The sequence below is a fragment of the Podarcis cretensis genome, assembly GCF_951804945.1.
Source record: "Podarcis cretensis genome assembly, chromosome: Z".
Classification (NCBI taxonomy): Eukaryota; Metazoa; Chordata; class Lepidosauria; order Squamata; family Lacertidae; genus Podarcis; species Podarcis cretensis.
In genome coordinates this window covers 34,866,100-34,887,062 of record NC_137184.1, presented here as the reverse complement: position 1 = coordinate 34,887,062, position 20,963 = coordinate 34,866,100, and the positions used below count along the sequence as shown (strand labels likewise).

Here is a 20,963-nt window from a genome sequence, read left to right as displayed (position 1 = left end):
CATTTCTTCAGCAACTTAAACATTCTAAATGCAACAGCAAATAATCATTTTAACAGCACCACAGGATTGTAGGTGTTAATTAAAAATTCAGTAGTTTGGTTTTGCATTCTGTCAACAACATAATCCCAAAGAGAGTATCTTCTAGCTATTTTTACTAGACATTATCCAAATTCGTGAAGTTGTCACTCTTTTAACTGAGGTTTTGTAGTCCAGCGATACACCCTCCTTTTCTAGAACTTCTTCAAACAACAATTGATTCAAGTCTTTTAGGGCCTTTTATTTGTATGTGATGATTTCATCCCTTCATGGCAGAGATGTATATTTGTAGGAGGTGCTCACCAACTGGTTCCAGAGTTTTCATCTCTATGATTAATGCAAAAAGCTGTCTGTATTTGCATGATGCCCTCTACCTTCCATAGTCTTTTATAAGAGATTAATAAAAACATATTGTACATTTTATGCAAATTGGACTTTAGTTCAGCAGGATTTGCTGAATTAATGTCATAGTTTGTGGGTTTCACAGAAGAGGTTCAGCCTATCATCAGGTGCAGTAGGATGGGACACTTGTGTCTTTCATTGTGTGGTTGGCTGCATAACTTCAAATTTCTTAATACAGGGATTTCAGGAGGAGGAAAAGGGGAGAGAGACATTGCCCAAAAGTAAAGTGGCTGGGAGGCACTTATCCATGAATTCTAAAATCCATTTTTCTAGCTACTTATACAGAAGTAAATGGAAGTTTATTAGTTTTTAATCTACCCATTGCTTCTTGAACCCTTCCCAGAACTATTTAACTCTTCTCTCAATGTGTCACATTTATTTATCTCCAGAGAGCTAACATTTGTCATGCGATTTAAGCTAATCAGTTGCATGTCTGTATCACACAGGAATTTCAGCCATGTCACTTGCATTTTACTGGTCAGGAGATGCTAAACACATTTGAGGAAATACCATGTTTGTTAATATATTTTCAACTATAGCATGCTTGACTTAAAATTGTGCTTTCAGGACATTGGACTTGTAGCCCATGAAATAATCTTCCTATGCTATGATTTTCCATTGCAATAATTGCTGTGCAGTAATAGTTTATATTGAAGTTGCTCATCCAGCTAATTTGTAGGAAGTGTGTGTGTGTGTGTGTGTGTGTGTGTGTGTGTGTGTGTAAAGGAAATAGTGAGCTATCTCATCTGTTCTTACTTTATGAATGATGCTGGTGAACTTGCCTCTCAAGGAAAGGATAACGTTACTTTCTCTTTCCCAAAGCAAGTGGGCACAGAGACATCTTTATTTAGTAACACTTTTCCCTGCATTTTTGGTTGTCACCTGCTATTTCCAAGGAAGAGTGCCACAGAATTCTTCCAATGCCTTTATCACCCCAGAGTTTCAGATCAGGAGATTAATTTATTGTTGATTGCAGAACTTTTGAATTCCTGGCAGCTGTACTCTGAAATTTCTCTGATCCATCCACCTAGTAATTTCTTTATCTACTGCTTTGAAATTATTTTCAGGACTGCTTGAAAACCTCTTGACATTGCAGTATCCATGTTTTAAAATCTTATAATGTTTCCTTCTCCCTTTATATTCCAGATAACAGACGAGTAAATTTGGAAAGGTCACGTTCTCGTCACAATGGAAGCATCACGGCAGTATGAACCCCTCCCAATGCCAAAGAACTGGGAAGTGTTTTATTTACTTTAAATGGAGACATGGTGAAAAGAGCAAAATGTGGAAAGAGCAACAATGAAGATAAATGATATGAATTCCAGAAAATAATAACCAGAAAAAATAAATATGTATTTTTACAAAAGTTATTGTGCAAAAAAACCCACACAACTTACTGTATATTAAAAATGCAATCCTCAATAGATATAAGCAGTGTTAAAATATAATGTTCCTACTCTTCTTCTTTAGTATTACTCACACGTGTCAACCTACTATGTTTTTATGCAGCTCCCATGAATTTCAGGGAGGGTGTGCAGTAGATTGTTTCTAAAAGTGTGGGGAATGGTTTATATGAATGGAGATGAATAACATACAAAATTGCTTTTAAAACAAGCAGCATCAAAAGATCTGGTCAACGAAAGAGAACAGGAGTCCATTGGCAGTTCTTATTTTGACATGAAAGGAAAAAAGTAAAATTTGCATATTAATTAATTCAGATTGAAGCTGATACAGCACACATCATAACAGGCCTTTTTTGTAAGCCTGAGAAAGCACTGTACAGCCCCCATCAATTTCTTTAGAATCTTATCTCTCAAGTTTTAAGCATGATGGATTCAGCTATTTTGGTTTCAGTTAAACTTTATCACAAATCTACAGCATCAGTCGTAGAAAGATATATGGCTTCTTATCACTGCTAATTTTTTTTTTTTTTTTTAAGAATGAGAACATAGGATTGTACCAAAGTTAAACCATATCATTTGCAGAATATGTTTTTGACTCTATTTAAAGATGTATTTTCTAATTATGCACTTATATGAACTTTATATGGATATTTGGAGGAAAAATTCTTACCTATTTTGATGGTTCTAAAACTCATTTGCCTTTGTTAAAGCTTTCAGAAACATAATCTATTAATATGAAGGTAATCAGAATTAGATTCTCTAGATACAGTCAAGCATGCTATATAAAAGCTATAATAGGACATGTGGAGATGAGATGACCCAGGCAATGAGCTAAAATAGTTGTAACGGACTGGGGAAAAGAGATACTCTATATAGTGCTCCCTAGCACATCACACAAACACACACATGTGTATTTGAGTCATTTTGACCATACTACATTTTGATCAGCCCAAAAGCTGTCCTTTGAGTATGCCACATGTGTAGTGACGCACTGTAAAAATTGCTCCTAACACATTTTCTGTTTGATTCCGTACACACACACGCCCACCACCACACACACACATGTACACACACTTCAGGAGGATATGGTGTGTTTTATATGATGGAATATTTTTTCTTTACTGCAGATGATTAAAGAGAAACACTCAGATGTGCAAAATACCTTACAACAGTGAGTTTATAGGAGCCATGTTGGTGGGGCTCTAAGCAACTGATGTGCATTCTGTATGAGGGAGGGGAGGTCAGCTGGTGCTCAAAACTGTCAGGAACAAAATCAGCCTAGACTGTGAGCTTCGGCAAGAGCCATAATACTCACGGTGGCCTGATTTTGTAGTGAAAGCTGCTTTCACTATCGTTTTCCACTAAATGTCCCTCTCAATAAAATATCACAAAAAGCATACATTGTTTTCCTAGCCGGGGGAAGTGGGTATTATTAACAACACTATGTATCCCATTTTTACTCCAAAGGGTGAAGGGTTTTTATCCTCATAACATCCACATATTGTGGGTTTGACAGAGAGAACAACTGGCTCAGGGTCACCCAGTGAACTTTGAAGCTAAACAAGGAGCTCAGACTATGTCTTCCTCATCTGACATTCTAGCAACTATACATTCTTTTCTTTGGTTGGGACGGGGTGGCTAGATTCAGTGTTATATATACAAGGGGTATAATCATTCTATTTAAACTTTCCCACCTGCTGTACACCTGCTGCATTTTAAATAAGTGGTGTATACTGGTTTGTTTTTTTTAAGAAAAATCAGTTACCCACAAATTATTGTACTTCACCACTAAATAGCTTATATTATAATGGAATTATCAGCCGCTTTTTGTCCATGCAGTATTCAATTTTCTTGCACTAGCTGTCCAAAAGAGAATGGAACCATCCTGTTTAGATGGGTAGCAGCATATGAGGTCAGGTTCTACATCCTGCAGCTACTTAAGACCCACATGTCTGGGTCAAGGCTACTCACAAGGAATGAAAAAACCATGTAGGCTTTGCTGGCTAGGGTTTGTGGGAGTACCAACAACATATGGGAGCCACGGGTTCCCCAACCCCTGCTAGACATCTTTCTTAGAAACACAAATGTTTCTTTCTAGTTAAAGAAAAGGCATTCTGCTGTTACCGCCCACTCTGTTGAGAATTGACTAGTAGGCATAAGGCAAAAAATTGCTTTTGTCTAGTCTACGTTTTCAAACTCATGTCACAATGTGTTTAATACATAAAGCCAAATTGGTAAGCCACTTGGATGGGCAAAATGTATATTTTCTAATGCACAGTATTTTGAAACAATGTACTGAATCTCAGAAAAAGAAGAAGCAATTTGCTAGAATTTAAAAGCTAAAATGTTAAAGTGATTATTAGAGCATCTGTGAACATACTACTTTTTTTTTTTTACACTAATGTTAATTATTATGGCAGTTGCGTTGTTTTTTTCTGTTTCCTGCCATGCTTCTGAGCAGCCTAGTAGCTGGCAACCAGAGATTTTACAGAACCAAATTCTGACAAAGAGCAAGTCCAAAAAGATGCAAGATGGCCTGATGCTTCAGTTTTACTAGCCCAGTCATGTTATTCCACATTTGGAACATGTTATGTAATTTAATGGACATGTCTCTTAAAGGGGAAATGGGGGGGGGGGTGTTAGAAGAAGATATATTGTAAATACAGGAAGCTTGTATCTATAAAGTCTAAAAAGTATTTTCTGAATATTATGTTCGGTCACAGAGTCTTTTGATAGCTTTTTATCCTATTTGAAAATGCAGATTTAAAAACAAAAAGCCTTGCTTTTGTTATTGATATGATTCCCACTCTTGTCATATGTTTACCTGGTGACCTAGTAAGAGCGTAGTCTGGAGGTCATAGCACCTTTTTCTGAACAGTATTTGCCTTATTTTCTAATATTAAGAGGGGGAATTACTGAAGATATATTTCCAAATAGATATTCCTAGGAAACCTACTACCAAACTCCCTTGTAAACAGAGGGACTGGATGGGGTGACTAGGCCTCAAATTATTCATGGAAAGTTAATCACTGGAGCTTTATGCAACCACTGAAATACCGCTTAGGAATCTAGCACTCACATACATTTAACATGAAATGTATTTAGAATATAGCAGAATATTAGCATGCATTCATACTTTAAATTTAATAACTAAAAACATCAAGTTGGTTCCCAACTTGTCCTTCCATGAACGGAAAGGATTCTTCCATTTGCAGCGGGAACCAGGATCAAGCAGCAGCTTCTACTGAATGAAGGGAGGGGGCAACCAGTTTCACCACTTTCACCTACAGCCTCACACAAAACCTTCCTTGCTATTCCAGCAGGTCCTTCAAACCCCAGTCGCAGTTTTAGGGAGGGTGGGGTGGGGGTGGAGGATTCGCTTAAATGGCTTTCTGCTGTTTTGCCCCAGCGCAAGTGGAACTCTGCTGAGCACAACACTTAATCTTTTTAAGTGCTTTGCATCTTAACATTTCTCAAAAGGCAGAAAGATGTACAATTCATATAAGCATAACGTATAATAGGCTATGCTCTCATACAACTGCCCTTCTCTTGTTGAGGAGTGACATCTTAAATATCATTGTACCAGTTTCAAACAAGACCAAAAAAGCCCTTTTATGCAAAGTTCCTTATTTGAAAATTAAACCACTATGAAGAATTTCTAAACAAGCCACTTTAAACGGTACATTCTGAGCTGTATATGTAGGCCATGGTGAATAAAGCTTCCTTGTTTCAACTGGCCCCTATTTACAGAGCTTATCACAGCTATACATAAATGTTACATAATTAAATGTTTTGCCTTTATATCTGCATATATCACTATATGTACTACCTCAGAATGCAGTATAGCTACACACATTCCTTCCTCCCACCACAAAATTAAGTTGTCTAAAAACATAGGGCCATGTTAGACTAGATATTGTTCTGTGTTCAGATCTCCAGGGCCCCTGAATAGGACTGGGATCGTAACACCAGGGGAAGGAGGTTAAACCCTTTCCCCCATGGTGTGTGTTCCCAATCTAAGTGTCTTTTCAATGTATCTTTCCAGAAAGAACAGAAATACAGAAAATGAAATAAATCACATATACTGCTGCTATTTCTCCTCTTAGGGAAAACATATGGGTACACACACATTTTCCCTAATAGGGCAAAGAGCAGCTCAGGTACTATAGTCCTGATCTAATTCATCCCTCCTCCCCCCACAATTGCTTTTAACGTAAATTAAGGGATGGGAGGTCTAATCATAGATCTCCAAAATGTCAGATGTCTAGGATTACAACCTTGCTTATATTTTATTTGAGCTTGCTTGATCATTGCTTCTTGAGAGCTTCATATAACAAGAGATCAGTTCAGATGGCATTTTTGCTCTCTTAAGTGTCACACAGTGTGTTTTATCTGGAACATGCATAACACCTGAGCCAGGAGCTCATGGGCGTTTGTGCTTTGCTGTCTAGAACCTTTGTGGCACATTTTCCAGCAGCCACAGCCCACCTTCTGGTTCACCGGTTGTTCACGAACAAGCAACTTTTACTTGGTGATAGATTGCCATAAGGAACTTAAAAAAAAAAAAAAAGTTATCAAAATAAGCTCTTATGGATTAAATTGTGTAAGAAAATCCATCCACTTTTACTAAACATTTTTGTACAGCTCTAATTATACATTTAATCTGAGTTTTAGTGGAAATGTGTAGGCACCTTTTTGAAGAAGAAAAAATATGGTAGTTGCAGGTAATTTCAATAACACTATTAAACAGTGGTGACTGGCTCTCATTGGAATGGGCAGGGTAGAAGGCAAGGAGAACATTGGTAGGTAGAGCTGGTGTCAATAGTAGACAGAGTCAGCTAATTCTAGTTTTGTCCCCATTGTCCTCCCTGCTGAATTATACCAAGCCAACTACTCCTGGACATGCTGCAAGTAGGAAGGCTGACAGCAGAATGAGGTTGGTGGGTAATGCCCCATTTGCCCTAATGTACCAGCTGCCCGTGCTTTTAGGGTAGAACTCATCCTCGGGTCAGATGCCCAACCATCCTGTAGTGCAACTCTTGCCTTGCTTCCATTCATTCCATTCCTGATATTATGAGTAGGCACAGAGAGAGCAAACGTGTTAGGCCATAAGCCACTTTAGGGTGAGACATGCAGGAAGGCCCATAGTGTAGGTTCATAGGAGCATATTCAAAATAAGTCTGTGACAGGTCACATTAAGGCCTTTGCCCTACAAAGTGCTGTTAAATGTTTTTATACAGTCCAGCAGAGGAAGGAAGCCTAAACTTCCTACATTCATCCTACATGAATTTTGGCAACCTGGCTGTTAGAACTCACAAGTTACTTAGTTAGCTGTTTTGCCTAACTATAGAGGACAGGTTGGTAAATGTAGTAACCTTATGACAGTATGCATGTAAGAGTTTCAGTAATTAACATGAGGATATTTTATTAACTTCTGCTTTTAAAAAATGCTATATTAATATCTACTTGATTATGGCAGAGTGAAATCAATTCATAATTGCATGAAAGTTGTCCCTTTGTGGCATTCCTTCACCATGTCTAAACAAGGTTGGAGAACAACAACAAAATACCCACAGCAATGATTCCAGTGTCTAATGTGTTGACACTTCTGTTTAACAAAAGAAACTGTCCTTGCTTCCCATGTGCCATAGTGTATTCAAAAAAGAGAAAGGATAAAAAGATTTTATAGAGTCGAATAAATACATAGCATGAAATAGCCCCTTTTATAACGTACTGCAGGCGCTTGTAAAAGTAAAAACAAAACTTTACAACTCTATCTCCACTGTTATCCTCCTTCCCCTTGCAGCTCTGGAAGTGAGACACTTAGCAGCATATAGAGGAAATCACTCCACATTGCCCAGTACACAAATCACCAATACCATTTATAATAGCAGTCCACCCATGAATGGCTCACTTCATTGTATGGAAGTAAAGTGTGCTGAGATATGTAGTCCTTCATAAGGAATATATGCATCAGTTCTGCATATGTATAGGCAGATGTATTAATTACACCACTATTGCGCCCATAAAGGCAGTAAATTACACGGTGTTCCCCAGGTCTGTTCCTCCTTTTGCCCAGAAGCTGTGGATGGTCAGTGATTTCTGGAAATAACCTCACTTTCAGGCAAAAAAAAAAAAAAAAAGGAACATGCTGGGCCATCCACCACTGTAGAAAGCAAAGAAATATTGTATTTGGGAGCTTCATGTAACTGCACCTGCCACTTCCATGTCTTATTTAAAGAGGGCTGCCTAAACATTGCATGGATGTCTGAAAGCATATTTTAGTCTTCTGAGATAGTTGATGTTCCCCAGATCTAAGTAAATACTCTTTGTAAGCAAAAACTATTTCCACTAAAACTTGTTCAGAGATACCATAAAACACAACAATTCTCTCTAACCTAGTTATTTACGTAAATTCCAGCCTCCTGTCAAGATGTTGTTAAGTTGCCATCTAGTGCAAATTGTCATCATTTATTTGAGTGCAGGTTAGCACATAATTCTGAGTTGGATGATAGCATTTAATATGATAGATATCAAAAATATATTGCAAATGTCATGCACTAAAATGTTGAAAACCTTTGTGTATAATACCAACGTTTCCCTATTTGCAAATTAAAATTAGTTTTGGTGATTTCAGATTTGGTCATCAACAGATCCTAACTTCTTTGTTGTTGTTTAAAAAACACACCTTGTTTTTGCTTTGCAATACTTTGTGCAGTTGCTTATGTTTATTTAATACCTCTTAAACATCATCACTTTGAAGTACCTCTGTGCTATGAAGTTTTGGTTTGGGGAGTGGGTGGGGTGGGTTAATCCTTTTTACTCTGAAGTGTCAAATATATTTGTTTGAAATGGGCAGGGCAAATGTCTTCTGTAACGGCTAATTTTGGGGGGAAATACTCAGAGATTATATTCTTTTTAAACTGTCAACACCTTGTGATACAAGTTTAAAATGTAACAATATAATGCAGTCATTGAGCACATTAAAACATGTCTTGTGTTTTATTTTAAAGACAGTAAATTGCGTTAAAGAATTTATGATAAGCGTAAGACCTTAAATTAGAGAGTCACTTTTTTCTAGTTCAAATAATTTACAGCACTTAAATGAATGGATGAAACTAGTCTAATAACTCAATGGGAACCATTTTTGTCAGTACCTGCACAAGTATTGAGCCCAGTTTGAGGGAAAAGGGACTGAGAGATAAAAACTTTTAACTGAAGAGTGGGAAACATGTCCCAGTTTTGCAGCAGACAAGCTGTTACTGCAAACTCTTTGTTAGCTACCCGCCCCTGCCTAGAGTCACCCACTTATTCCCCTAAAAATTACTTTTTTTACAGGCCCAATCAGAGATAATAAAGCTGCTTGAGATTCGCCACATTGAAAACACCAACATTCCCTGCATTTCCCACTGCCGAATTGAGACTTTTTTTTTTTTAAAGGACCATAAAGCCTGTTTGGGGAAAGTGTGCAATTTTTAAAAGCCTTCAACTGGTACTAGATTGTCAATTCAAGCCCCCTCTGTTACAATTCCTGCAAGGGTCTAGGATTCTACTTGCTTACCAGACTTTCTTGCCCCAGAACAAATTGTTGGTCTCCTCTGGATCTCAGCCTTGTGCAGGGGCCAGCAAACTAAGGCCCGCAGGCCAGATGCAGCCCGCCGGGCTCGTTAATCCAGCCTATGAACCTTGCGGACTCTGTTGCCCACTCAGTCAGTCCCCACGCTAAAGCGATGCAGCGCGGAGGCCTCGTGTGGGGACTGACTTCCACGACACGGCTTCTGATTGGCTGCAGGAAGCTCCTGCAATCAATCAGAAGCCGCAGACGCCTCTGGGTGGGTGGCTACGCTGATGCGGCCTCCATGCCGTTGACACTTCCTCCCACTCGGCTCTTCCTGCTGGGCCGCTTCCTACTGACCTGCTGACCACCTCAGCAGGAAGGAAGTGGCGGCGCTCAGAGGTGGTTGAGCAGAAAAAGCCGAGCAGAAGGAAGCGGCAGCGGCGCAAAGGCTGCCTCTGCCTCCCAGGCTAGCAGCATGGGCTCTGTGCAGAGGCAAAAGACGATGAAAACACTGCCAGAGATGAGGCGGCGGCAGTGTGAGTGGCGGCGGCAGGGGTCCTTTTGGGAGGGGGTGCTTTTGGGAGGGGGGTGCTTTTGGGAAAGGGGGGGTTCAGCCCCCCACAAGGTCTGAGGGACAGTGGACCTGCCCCCTCCTGAAAAAGTTTGCTGACCCCTGTCCTTGTACTTCCTTGCTTGCTTTGTCCAGTGTTGAGACCATGGTAGGTTTCTTCTTCCAAAGGTAGAGAAATGTCTTTATCCAATCACTCATTTGCAAAGACAAGGGCAATGTCAAGGGAAGCTCTAAGTCTTCTACAGAGGGATAATATTTGAGTTTAGTGCAATACATAGCATGCTTCTGGTGCTATGATGCATATAGGCATGGTAATAGTGACCAAGCTGCTTTGACAACACCAAGTATGCTGGGTGACCAAACAAGTGACAAATGGAGACAGCCAACCAGAAGGACAAGCCCTCTGTGGAAAGCGTAGCCTGAAAGTCTTGCATTGGGCAGGTCAGTTTTAAACACACACACACACACACACACACACACACACACACACACACCAAAGTTGGCCTTTAATGATAAATGCCTTGCTGGTCTGTTTTTTATTATTATTTTCAACAAGTGCAAAATCTGACACTACCTTGCCAGAAGACCTACTAGATAGCACATGTGAAATCTTTCAAGTTGCTTGATATGCCTGCAGTGATCTGTCCATATTTCACACGCATGTAAAAGTGATGATCAGTTCTGTTGACAGTTGGATAGTATGCTGGTGGAGTACCCTTGTGGCAAAGTATTTCAAAAGCCTGGCTTTGCTTTTGTATTCTTTTGATGTCTCTTGATCCAAAGAGCTGTCATTAGAGATGGTGCTGCCAAGGCTGATAAAATCCCAGATAATGTTCTTCAGCATTGAGCTGCCCCATGATGATAATCAACTTAGCATTCACAGTTGATAAAACCCAATTGGAGGATGGCATCATAAGTCACTCAGATTGTTTGTGTTTCTGAAGACAAGTGATGGATCCAGTGCACGGCACCATATTAGGGCTAAGTTGACAGCCTGCTGATGAAACTTCACACATGTTCTTGAAGGAATTAAGAACTACCTGACTAGGTTAGAGAAGAAGCCCTATGAAAATGGGATATTGCTGAGCAAGGATAGAAACATCATCATGGGTTGCAAAGGTTAGCAAGTCACCTGACCCTGTTGCATCACAAAGATAAACTCAGTCTGCCTATGGCCCATCAGAATATACCCCCCCACACCATATAAACTGTTAACGATGCATTAAAAATATCCAAAGGACGTTTCTGATAGTAGAATGGTTTCCCTTATTGATATTCTCTAATGATAGCAGTAGAGATAAAAAAGATAATATTTCAAACAGGAACAATCTCAAAAGAATATTTAATGGTTGGAGTCAGGGCCGGTGCATGCATGAGGCAAGATAAGGTGACTACCTTGGGCAGCAGAATCCACAAGGGCAGCAGGTCTGGTCTCCAAGGAATGTGTCGCCTACCGTCACAGTGACAATGGTTGCAGAACACTCCCTGGAGACTCCAGAGGGCAGCCTCCACCATTTCCTCCCCAAGGGTGTAGGAGACCATAATCAGTGCCTCCTCTATGCCCAGGAGGCCGCTTTTCAGGGTTGCCTCCACAGTGGCTTCTCGGCACACACACACAGCATAATTCAGAGTAGGCTCCTTTCTTCGCAACAATGGACTTCAATTCTCCACTTCAACCATCAGGGAAGGATGATTTCATTCCCCTGACCCTTGTTCCCAGTGCACATCTCCACTCACCCTTTCTTGCCTGGTAGGGGCCAGGCATTTTTGGTTTACCCCAGGTGACAAAGTATCTTGGGCTGACACTGGCTGGAGTTACCATTTCTGCAGAAATGATTTTCCTACCAGCAGGGAGCCCCTTTGCTGGACTTTGTACCATATTGCTGAACTAATATGGTTAGGGTGAAGGTGACCTGTGGTTAACTGAGCTGTACTATTACCATTAATAACAAGTTTAATTGCTGACAGATATATCCTACAGTGAGCACAATGCACCAAAATGAATTATTAAGAGATGCCAGTCAGATTGAAAACAGCAGCCCCTGAAATTGCAAGTTTGTTTCCATATTTTGAAGAGGCTGGCCAAGATGATGATTCTCCGGATGAGCTGCCTTTACTAGTAGATGTTCCTATTGTATTTGATCCCTTGGGCAACAGATTGGCCATTTCCCCTTGTTAGGCACTTAGCATAACTGTTTTCATCTCCACAACGCTATTCATTTGAGCACAATTCCAAGTCCTGTTACAAAATTGAGAGTGAGACACTGGTAGGAGAAATGTATTTCAAGAGGAAGTATAAGAAAAATCTGGCCTATCACACTGATTTGCATTTGCAATTTGCAATGAAAATGCCTCCAAGGATCCTATTACTGTATTAATTCACATCAGATGTGTAAACTCTCTAGAGATACAATCAGAGCCTGAACTATATGCAAGAGTCTGTTGCATGTGGTACTCTGTGCAATCGTAATGCTTTTTATATTGATTGACTCATATCCTTGCTGCTTGGAAACAGCAGCTAATCTTAAAGAGCTGTAGCAGCTGCTGGGATGTGATTTCTGTATGATGGAGTGAAGCTTATTCAGCAATCTTGTGATGATTAAGGTAATAAGGGTAATTTATTGCCTCTTCCATCTTAGCAATACCACAAGCCAAAAGACAAAACCACTGCTAGGGGAGGCAAGAGCCCGCGGAAATGCTAGTGGATACTGGAGGGCACCAGGTCTCTTGCTAATGACATGCAAATCACGCCAGTCAAATCAGCAGCTTTTTAGCTCTGCAGAAAAGCTTTAATATATATGGAGCTGGAGATGACTATATAATTAAGATTTCAAGTCAAACACATTCAGAACCAAAGATTCTGTAATATTGGGACAAACTATAAGACAGTAATGGTGGAATAGCCAAGCAATGTTTCAGAAATCATATATTGTCTGTTTCTCTCTGTGCCCCAAAGTAAACGAGGTAAACAAAACAATGACAGAATCATTGTCTTTGGCTCTTCCAGCATAGATGGCTCCTCTGAGCTCACAGACCAGTTAGAGGGAAGAAAGGGAAGGGATGAGTCGAAGCAGAAGGTTATTAGCGGGATACTTTGCATTAAATTAGATCCACAACTATAGTGCAACATCACCCAACCATGTGTTATGTAACACATCTTCAGAAATCCCATACCTAGCATCACAATAAAAAATGTGCAGGTTTACATCCCTACTAACTGGTACATGAAATTGCCTTTTATTGTCAGAGCAGGCAGACATTATCCCAAAATATTTCAGCTGGAAACTGAAATTGACCAGAAATCCAAATTGATACAAATCCATGAGCTCTGGTAATATGATGCTTAGCATCTACTTGCCCCAAAACTCAGAATAAAGACACAGGACAAGTTTATGGTTAAATGATCACAACATATAGAAGGTCTGCAGCAAATAAACTCTACTTCAGACTTGCCAATTTCAGATCTCTCCATTCCAAAATTCAGTTTTCTACATTTTGAAGCAATTAGCAAAATTCATCATTTAGTGTGAATTTTCCCCCAATTAACACATTTTTATATGCAGTTTTGACTGATGTACACATTTTTGCAAGCAATTTCCTCTAATACGATGTGTTTTTTCTTCATTTTTATGTACAATTAATATACACGTTTATAAACATTGGTTGGAGGGCTGCATTGAAAAATTCAGATAAGTGCGGATTTCAAAGGATAGCTGTGTTTCAGCCTGCATATTGTTACAGACCGTGCAAATTTGATATATTCAGCCTTAAATGCATACTGAATTGAATTGCTCTTCCATCCCTACCTGCAGGTAACTCAGATCTGAGAGCGTAGAAGAGAAAATCACCAAAGCCTATCACTTAAGCAATGCTACCCATGTTCAAGCCCCTTCAACAGTATTGGGCTTCTTCGTGCCATATCAAAGGGCATTCTGCTAGTCTACCTTGCCCCTGCTGATCAGGTTCAGGAGCCAAAAAAACCACACCCATAAACATATATCCCCCTATCCCAAGCCACGGCTAAGGGAGCTGGGCATGTTTAGCCTGGAGAAGAGGAGGTTAAGGGGTGATATGATAGCCATGTTCAAATATATAAAAGGATGTCACATAGAGGAGGGAGAAAGGTTGTTTTCTGCTGCTCCAGAGAAGCGGACACGGAGCAATGGCTCCAAACTACAAGAAAGAAGATTCCACCTAAACATTAGGAAGGACTTCCTGGCAGTAAGAGCTGTTCGACAGTGGAATTTGCTGCCAAGGTGTGTGGTGGAGTCTCCTTCTTTGGAGGTCTTTAAGCAGAGGCTTGACAACCATATGTCAGGAGTGCTCTGATGGTGTTTCCTGCTTAGCAGGGGGTTAGACTCGATGGCCCTTGTGGTCTCTTCCAACTCTATGATTCTATGATTCTAGGTAGCAATGTGAGGATCGTTGCTCAAGTGCTCCTCATCTAAATAGTGCCTCTGATTCCCTACAAGGTCTATGATATAATATACCTCCCTGCCCATGCTACCTACCCCTACATCAAATGAAACCCATCCAGGCCAAATCAACAGCAATATGGAGTAGCTGGTAAAAAGGTAATGGAACACACACACACAAATCTTCATTAGATGTCAGATGGGCAATCGGCTAATAAAAGGGAAAGTGGGCAGGCTGTCAGGCTGGAAGGAAGAGACAGAACCTGAGTGGGTGCTGGACCTTTAAAAAGCCCATGCATGTCCTAGAGTGATTCACTCCACTGGCCACATGATTCCATCCCCTTTGAAGCAGTAGGTTGGGGCATTTTTGCCAGAATTCAAGAAAAGAGGGGGGAGATAATGAAATGTTATGCAGCTTGGATTATCTGTAAGTACATTAAAATAGTCAAATGTTGACTGCTCTTCATTAGGCCCAGTTTATGGCAACTTGAATCAGCAAACTATCCACTACATCTCAAAAGTGCCCTCTCATTTTGATACCCACAATGAACGTTGCAATGAACATATGGGATGTGGAAGTTTAATCAAATGCAATGTCTGTTCTCAGAGCCGCTTCATAAATATTTATTCTTAGAACATATTGCCTCATTACGTAATACCAATTTCATAATTACTTCATTAAAGAGTACTTGTGCTCTGGGATGCTTTAACCTTTATTTGGTGGGAAAGTAATGAGAGACTTGGAATTTTGAATTGGCAGAGATCAGAGCTTCTAAAACTTTACAGCAATGACCACATGCCTAACATGCATCCTCTTCTAAAGACCTCCAAATATCATGGGAACCTGTCAGCTGGATCTGCCAACCCTTATCACATCAAACAGCAGAATGGCAACTCAAAGATGAACTATGTAGGGCACTCAACTTCTATTGTAAAGACAAAATTTTCTAGCAAGTCAGTGTGTTCTACTGTTGGAAACGAAATATTATAGCCTTGGGTAGTTGATGCCTTAACACTTAGCATGTAATAATAATAATAAATCCCATAGTTTCTTTCATTTTATTTGATGAATTGTATATTATTTACTTGACTAAGTGGTACAAATTATTGAATTATTAGATCTATATACAAAAAGGAGTTCTTAAATAAAAGAACATTGATTGTTTCTAGATGATGCTTGCTTACCTCTCAGCTGGCACCATAATGGAAGACATATTTCCTATTCTTTCACACACAGGAGTATACTACTACTGCTACTACTACTACTACTACTATCATTATATTTTTATCATCATCATCATCATCATCATCTTATCTACTACTACTGCTACTACTACTAATAATAATGTATTATGTTGCCATCATCACTATTATTTCAGCTCCAGGCAAAAACATTTCTCCTTCGCTGGACCTTTAAGAATAGCTAATATTAAGGTTTTTAACTTAGTAAAATCTAAAGTGCTCTATCTGTTTGAATTGATCGGTGATGTTTCAGTTTGTTATTTTGTATGTTTTATTTTACTTCTAAAAATACTTTTATTGTTTCGTACTACATTGTAAGTCACACCGGTAACATAAATTTATGTTGAAGATATAAAGTGCAATGTATGCAATGTATGTAATTAGTTATTGGATCAAATTCTTTTTAACCAATGAATCTTAGCTGTATAACTTCCTGAACAATGTGGCTTTGATAAAATGGGATCTAGTATGAAATTTTAACGGTGCAGTTCCTCTATTTGTTAGCATGTCTGTTAAAGAGTGGAGGGGAGTTTCAGATGCCCTTGGTATATTCTATAACAATTTAACAGACCCTACTTAATAGACATTCTGGAACACAAATGTACATTGGGTTCACTTTTCAAGGTTAGAAAAATATAGTACAATGCATGCAAACCATGTTGTAAGAAGTACAGTGGTACCTCGGGTTAAGAACTTAATTCGTTCTGGAAGTCCATTCTTAACTTGAAACTGTTCTTAACCTGAGGTACCACTTTAGCTAATAGGGCCTCCCGCTGCCACCGTGCCGCCACTGCACAATTTCTGTTCTCATCCTAAAGTAAAGTTCTTAACCCGAGGTACTATTTCTGGGTTAGCAGCGTCTGTAACCTGAAGCGTCTGTAACCCAAGGTATTACTGTACTTGAATTGGGGGCAGGGTATTGTTTTTGTTTCTTAACTATGTTATGTATTTTAGTGTTTTTATCTTGTAAACTGCCTTGGGGTCCTCAGAGGAAGGGTAGTATAGAAATTTAATAAATGAATATATATCTATGGGACCAGCTTCTCTTTCTAACATAGCACTTTGTAGCTGAAGACCAACTTTGAATCACAGTAGATAAGGCCACGTTCCTAAATGGGAACCACGGTGGGGGCAGATGTCATAGGAACCACGGTGGGGGCAGATGTCATAGGCGAAGGGGATCGAGATACGGATATGCTCGTACCCCTTCCAATCTGCGCCCCATCCCGAGAGACGAGGGTAGGGTGAGCAAGGATTACTCACCTCCGTCACTGGTGTTGTGCAATGCCAGGTCTATAGGCAACAAAACCGCCACCCTGCGAGATTTCTTCACCTCGCAGGGGGTTGACCTGGCATGTGTGACTGAGACCTGGGTGCGCGAAGGGGATACTGTTACCTTACAAGAGATGGCGCCCCCGGGTTTCTCCGTCCTCCACCAGTCGCGGACTGTGGGCCGGGGGGGAGGGGTGGCGTTATTAATCCAGGAAGATTGTTCTTTCAGGGCTCTACCATCGCCATCGATCCCCGGCATTGAATGTGTTGGCCTAGTATGGGGCTCCGAGGTGAGCTTGGCTGTCTGGCTGGTGTACCGGCCACCTAGCGCACCAGAAGCCACCCTGTCAGTTCCCTAACCTATTGGTATTGGGGGACTTCAACATCCATGCTGATGCCACTCCCTCCTCACAGGCTCTGGACCTGGTGTCTTCCATGGCGACACTAGGGCTCTCCCAGTTTGTTTCGGGCCCCACACATCAAGCAGGCCACACGCTGGATCTGATCTTTGGCGTTGGTATAGATGTGATCATGTTTCCTTCGATGAAGGTGCCATGGTCTGATCACTATGCTCTGAAAGCCAGGATTGACGTTCCACCCCCACCCTGCTTAGGTGGCGAGCCGATTTGGGCTCACCCGCAGAGGCTGATGGACCCTGATAGATTCTGTCAAGCCTTGCGGGACCTTTCTCCCCCTGGCGACTCATTGACTGAGCTTGTTGAGGCCTGGAATACCCAGCTCCTGGCAGCCATCAATGAGATCGCACCTAAGCGCCCTCTGCGACCCCGCAGAAACCGGGCTCCCTGGTTTACCGAGGAGCTCCGGAAAATGAAGCGGACCTCAGACGGCTAGAGCAAGTATGGCGGGGTGCCCATGACGGAGCTTCAAGAACATCTTATAGTGTTTTTATGAAAACCTACGAGATGGCAGTGAAGGCCGCTAAGAAGTCCTACTTCTCGGCCTCCATTGCATCCGCTAGCTCTCGCCCGGCACAATTATTTAGTATAATTCGGTCTTTAACGTCCCTCGAAGGACAGCCAAATTTAAATAACAATTTGACACACAGCTGTGAGGCATTTGCGAGCTTTTTTGCGGAGAAGGTCCTGTTGCTCCGCCATGACCTCCCTGCCAATTTGGATACAATAAAGGAACTGGAGGCCCCTCAACTGTCCTCGGGTTCAGTATTGGACCACTTTGACCGGATATCCCCAGCCGATGTGGACAGACTCCTCTGAGCTGGAAAGCCCACCACTTGTCCTCTCGACCCGTGCCCGTCCTGGCTGATTAGAGCGTGTCCAGACGAGGTGCGGGCCCCCCTGGGGGATATCATCAATCTGTCCCTTGGCACCGGGACATTCCCAGGGGAACTGAAGGAGGCAGTGGTGCACCCGCTTTTAAAGAAAACATCATTAGATCCCTTAGATCTATCCAATTACCGCCCGGTTTCGAATCTTCCACTCCTGGGTAAGGTGATTGAGAGAGCGGTTGCTGAACAGCTTGGTAGGTTTCTGGATGAAACATCGGCTCTGGATCCATTCCAGTCCAGCTTCCGCGCTGGTCATGGGACTGAGACGGCTCTGGTCGCCCTAACAGATGATCGCCGCAGGCAGCTGGATCAAGGCGGGTCGGGGCTGCTGATTCTTCTAGACCTGTCAGCAGCCTTCGACATGTCGATCACGAACTCCTGGACCACCGCCTTGCCGACGTGGGGATCCAGGGCACAGTCCTTCAATGGCTGCACTCGTTTCTCTTTGGTCGGGGACAGAGGGTGGCGCTTGGGGGGGAATTGTCATCCCGCCACTCCTTGGTGTGTGGTGTGCCCCAGGGTGCGATACTCTCCCCAATGCTTTTTAACATCTTTATGCGCCCCCTCGCCCAGCTTGTCTGGAGTTTTGGGCTGGGCTGCCATCAGTATGCTGATGACACCCAACTCTATCTGTTGATGGACGGCCACCCTGACTCGGCCCCAGACACACTGATCAGATGCTTGGAGGCTGTGGCTGGATGGTTACGTGGGAGCCGGTTGAAGTTAAATCCTTCGAAGACAGAGGTCCTCTGGCTGGGACGGGACGACATGGGACTGAGGGGGCAACTCCCATCTCTTGCGGGGGTGCAATTAGTGCCAGCACCGTCCGTTAAGAGTTTGGGTGTAATCTTCGATACCTCCCTCTCCATGGAGGAGCAGATTGCAGCTATAACAAAGGCGGCATTTTTTCATCTCCGCCAAGCTAAGCAGTTGGCTCCTTACCTCTCTCGCCCTGACCTAGCTACTGTGATCCACGTGACGGTCACCTCCAGACTGGATTATTGTAACTCGCTCTACGTGGGGCTGCCCTTGAGACTGACCCAGAAACTCCAGCAGGTGCAGAATGCCGCAGTGAGACTCCTTACAAGGTCTTCGCTTAGAGATCACATTCATCCGGTGCTATACCAGCTGCACTGGCTCCTGGTGGAGTACAGGATCAGGTTTAAGGTGCTGGTTTTAACCTTCAAAGCCCTATACGGCCTAGGGCCCTCGTACCTACGGGACCGCCTCTCCTGGTATGCCCCACAGAGGAACTTACGGTCTTCAAATAAAAACACCTTGAAGGTCCCAGGCCACAGAGAGGTTAGGCTGGCCTCAACTAGAGCCAGGGCTTTTTCGGCTGTGGCTCCAACCTGGTGGAACGCTCTGTCAGAAGAGACAAGGGCCCTGCAGGACTTGACATCTTTCCGCAGGGCCTGCAAGACAGAGCTGTTCCACCTGGCCTTTGGTCAGGGCGCAGCCTGACTCCCTCCTTTGGCAATCTTTACAAAACTTTAGTTTATGGTTGCCATCAATTTTGATTTTAATTAATTTTTATAATGTTTTTATAATGTTGTACTGTTTTAGTGTTGTTAGCCGCCCTGAGCCCAGCTTCGGCTGGGGAGGGCGGGATATAAATAAAATTTATTATTATTATTATTATTATTATTATTATTATTATTATTATTATTAAATGGTAATAGGAGCAAAAATCTGAAGTGCCACAGCCAATGTCTTCCCACTCTTGACACAGCAGAATGTGAGTGAAGGTGGAGGAACAATCTTACATTCCTCTATTTGTTAACGTGTTTTGATTTATGCACGCACATGCGCGCGCGCACACACACACACACACACACACTTCCTCCTTGGGAATACTAGGAGGGTAAGAGGAGGGAGAAATTTAGACATTTCCCTGGTTTTGGGGCATGTCCTTTAAATCCAAGCCATTTTTAGTTTAACAGAAACATCAGGATGAACAAGATCAGCCAACATCTGCAGTTATTGCTACCTCCTCCTGTATGCTTTATGTGTAGGCCAATATGTTCATTTATCAATGGATCCATTCTTGAATGAAGGGATAGTTGCTGAAGGTACCCCTTATGCCACTTGGTCATTTGTCCCAGTGACTGATTTTCTGTTGATCAACTTCTGGGCAGCATTATATGACTTCCCTTCTATCCTCTCGCAAGCCTGAATATAGTTGGTCTATTTTATCAGCATGTTCCCAGCAGTTTGCTTTACTAGGCAGATCCTATCATTGCAAGAAAGTGAAACACCATCACATCACGTTCATGGATATCCTTCATGAGATAAGCGGCCCATTGTAAATGTACTGTTGACATGCCATTTTCTCATGCATTAGTGATCTCTTTTCATATTCATAGTTTTATCACTGAAACAAACAAACAAAACCATTGTGTTGAGAAAGTCACCGGGGAGAAGTTATTCTTCCCTCATAATACTAGAATGATGGGATCACACAGTGAAACTGACTTGGGTCAAATGCAATATAATTTCACACAGCACCTAATTAATTCACTGCACAAAATGTGTTGATGGTCATCTTTGATGGCTTTAAAAGCAGGGATTAAAATAATCCACAGAGGATAAATCCTTTAATGGCCATTAGTAATGACGAGGAAGTGAAATACCTAGCATGCTGCTGAATGCCTTCAGGCCCTGCATGCTGGTTTCTTGGAGGCACCTGAGTGGCCAGTGTGGGATGCAGGATGCTAGACTAGTCAGATGTTGGTCTGATCTAGCAGGGCTGTGCTAA

At 41.8% G+C, this 20,963-nt stretch overlaps 1 protein-coding gene and 1 long non-coding RNA gene across 2 annotated transcripts in view; one reads left to right on the top strand and one right to left on the bottom strand.

Moving 5' to 3' along the window:
* Positions 1-8,830, top strand: part of DIAPH2 (diaphanous related formin 2) — a 358,680-nt gene extending 349,850 nt beyond the window's left edge. The window contains exon 28 of the mRNA XM_079962400.1: positions 1,585-8,830. Within this exon, the coding sequence (XP_079818526.1) occupies positions 1,585-1,649 (65 nt within the window). The 3' untranslated portion in view covers positions 1,650-8,830. The remainder of the gene's footprint in view (positions 1-1,584) is intronic.
* Positions 8,831-10,506: 1,676 nt separating this feature from the next.
* The window catches only part of LOC307208113, a 69,401-nt gene continuing 58,944 nt past the window's right edge, over positions 10,507-20,963 (bottom strand). Inside the window, exon 4 of the long non-coding RNA XR_013834989.1 lies at positions 10,507-11,014. This is a non-coding gene — a long non-coding RNA (uncharacterized lncRNA). The remainder of the gene's footprint in view (positions 11,015-20,963) is intronic.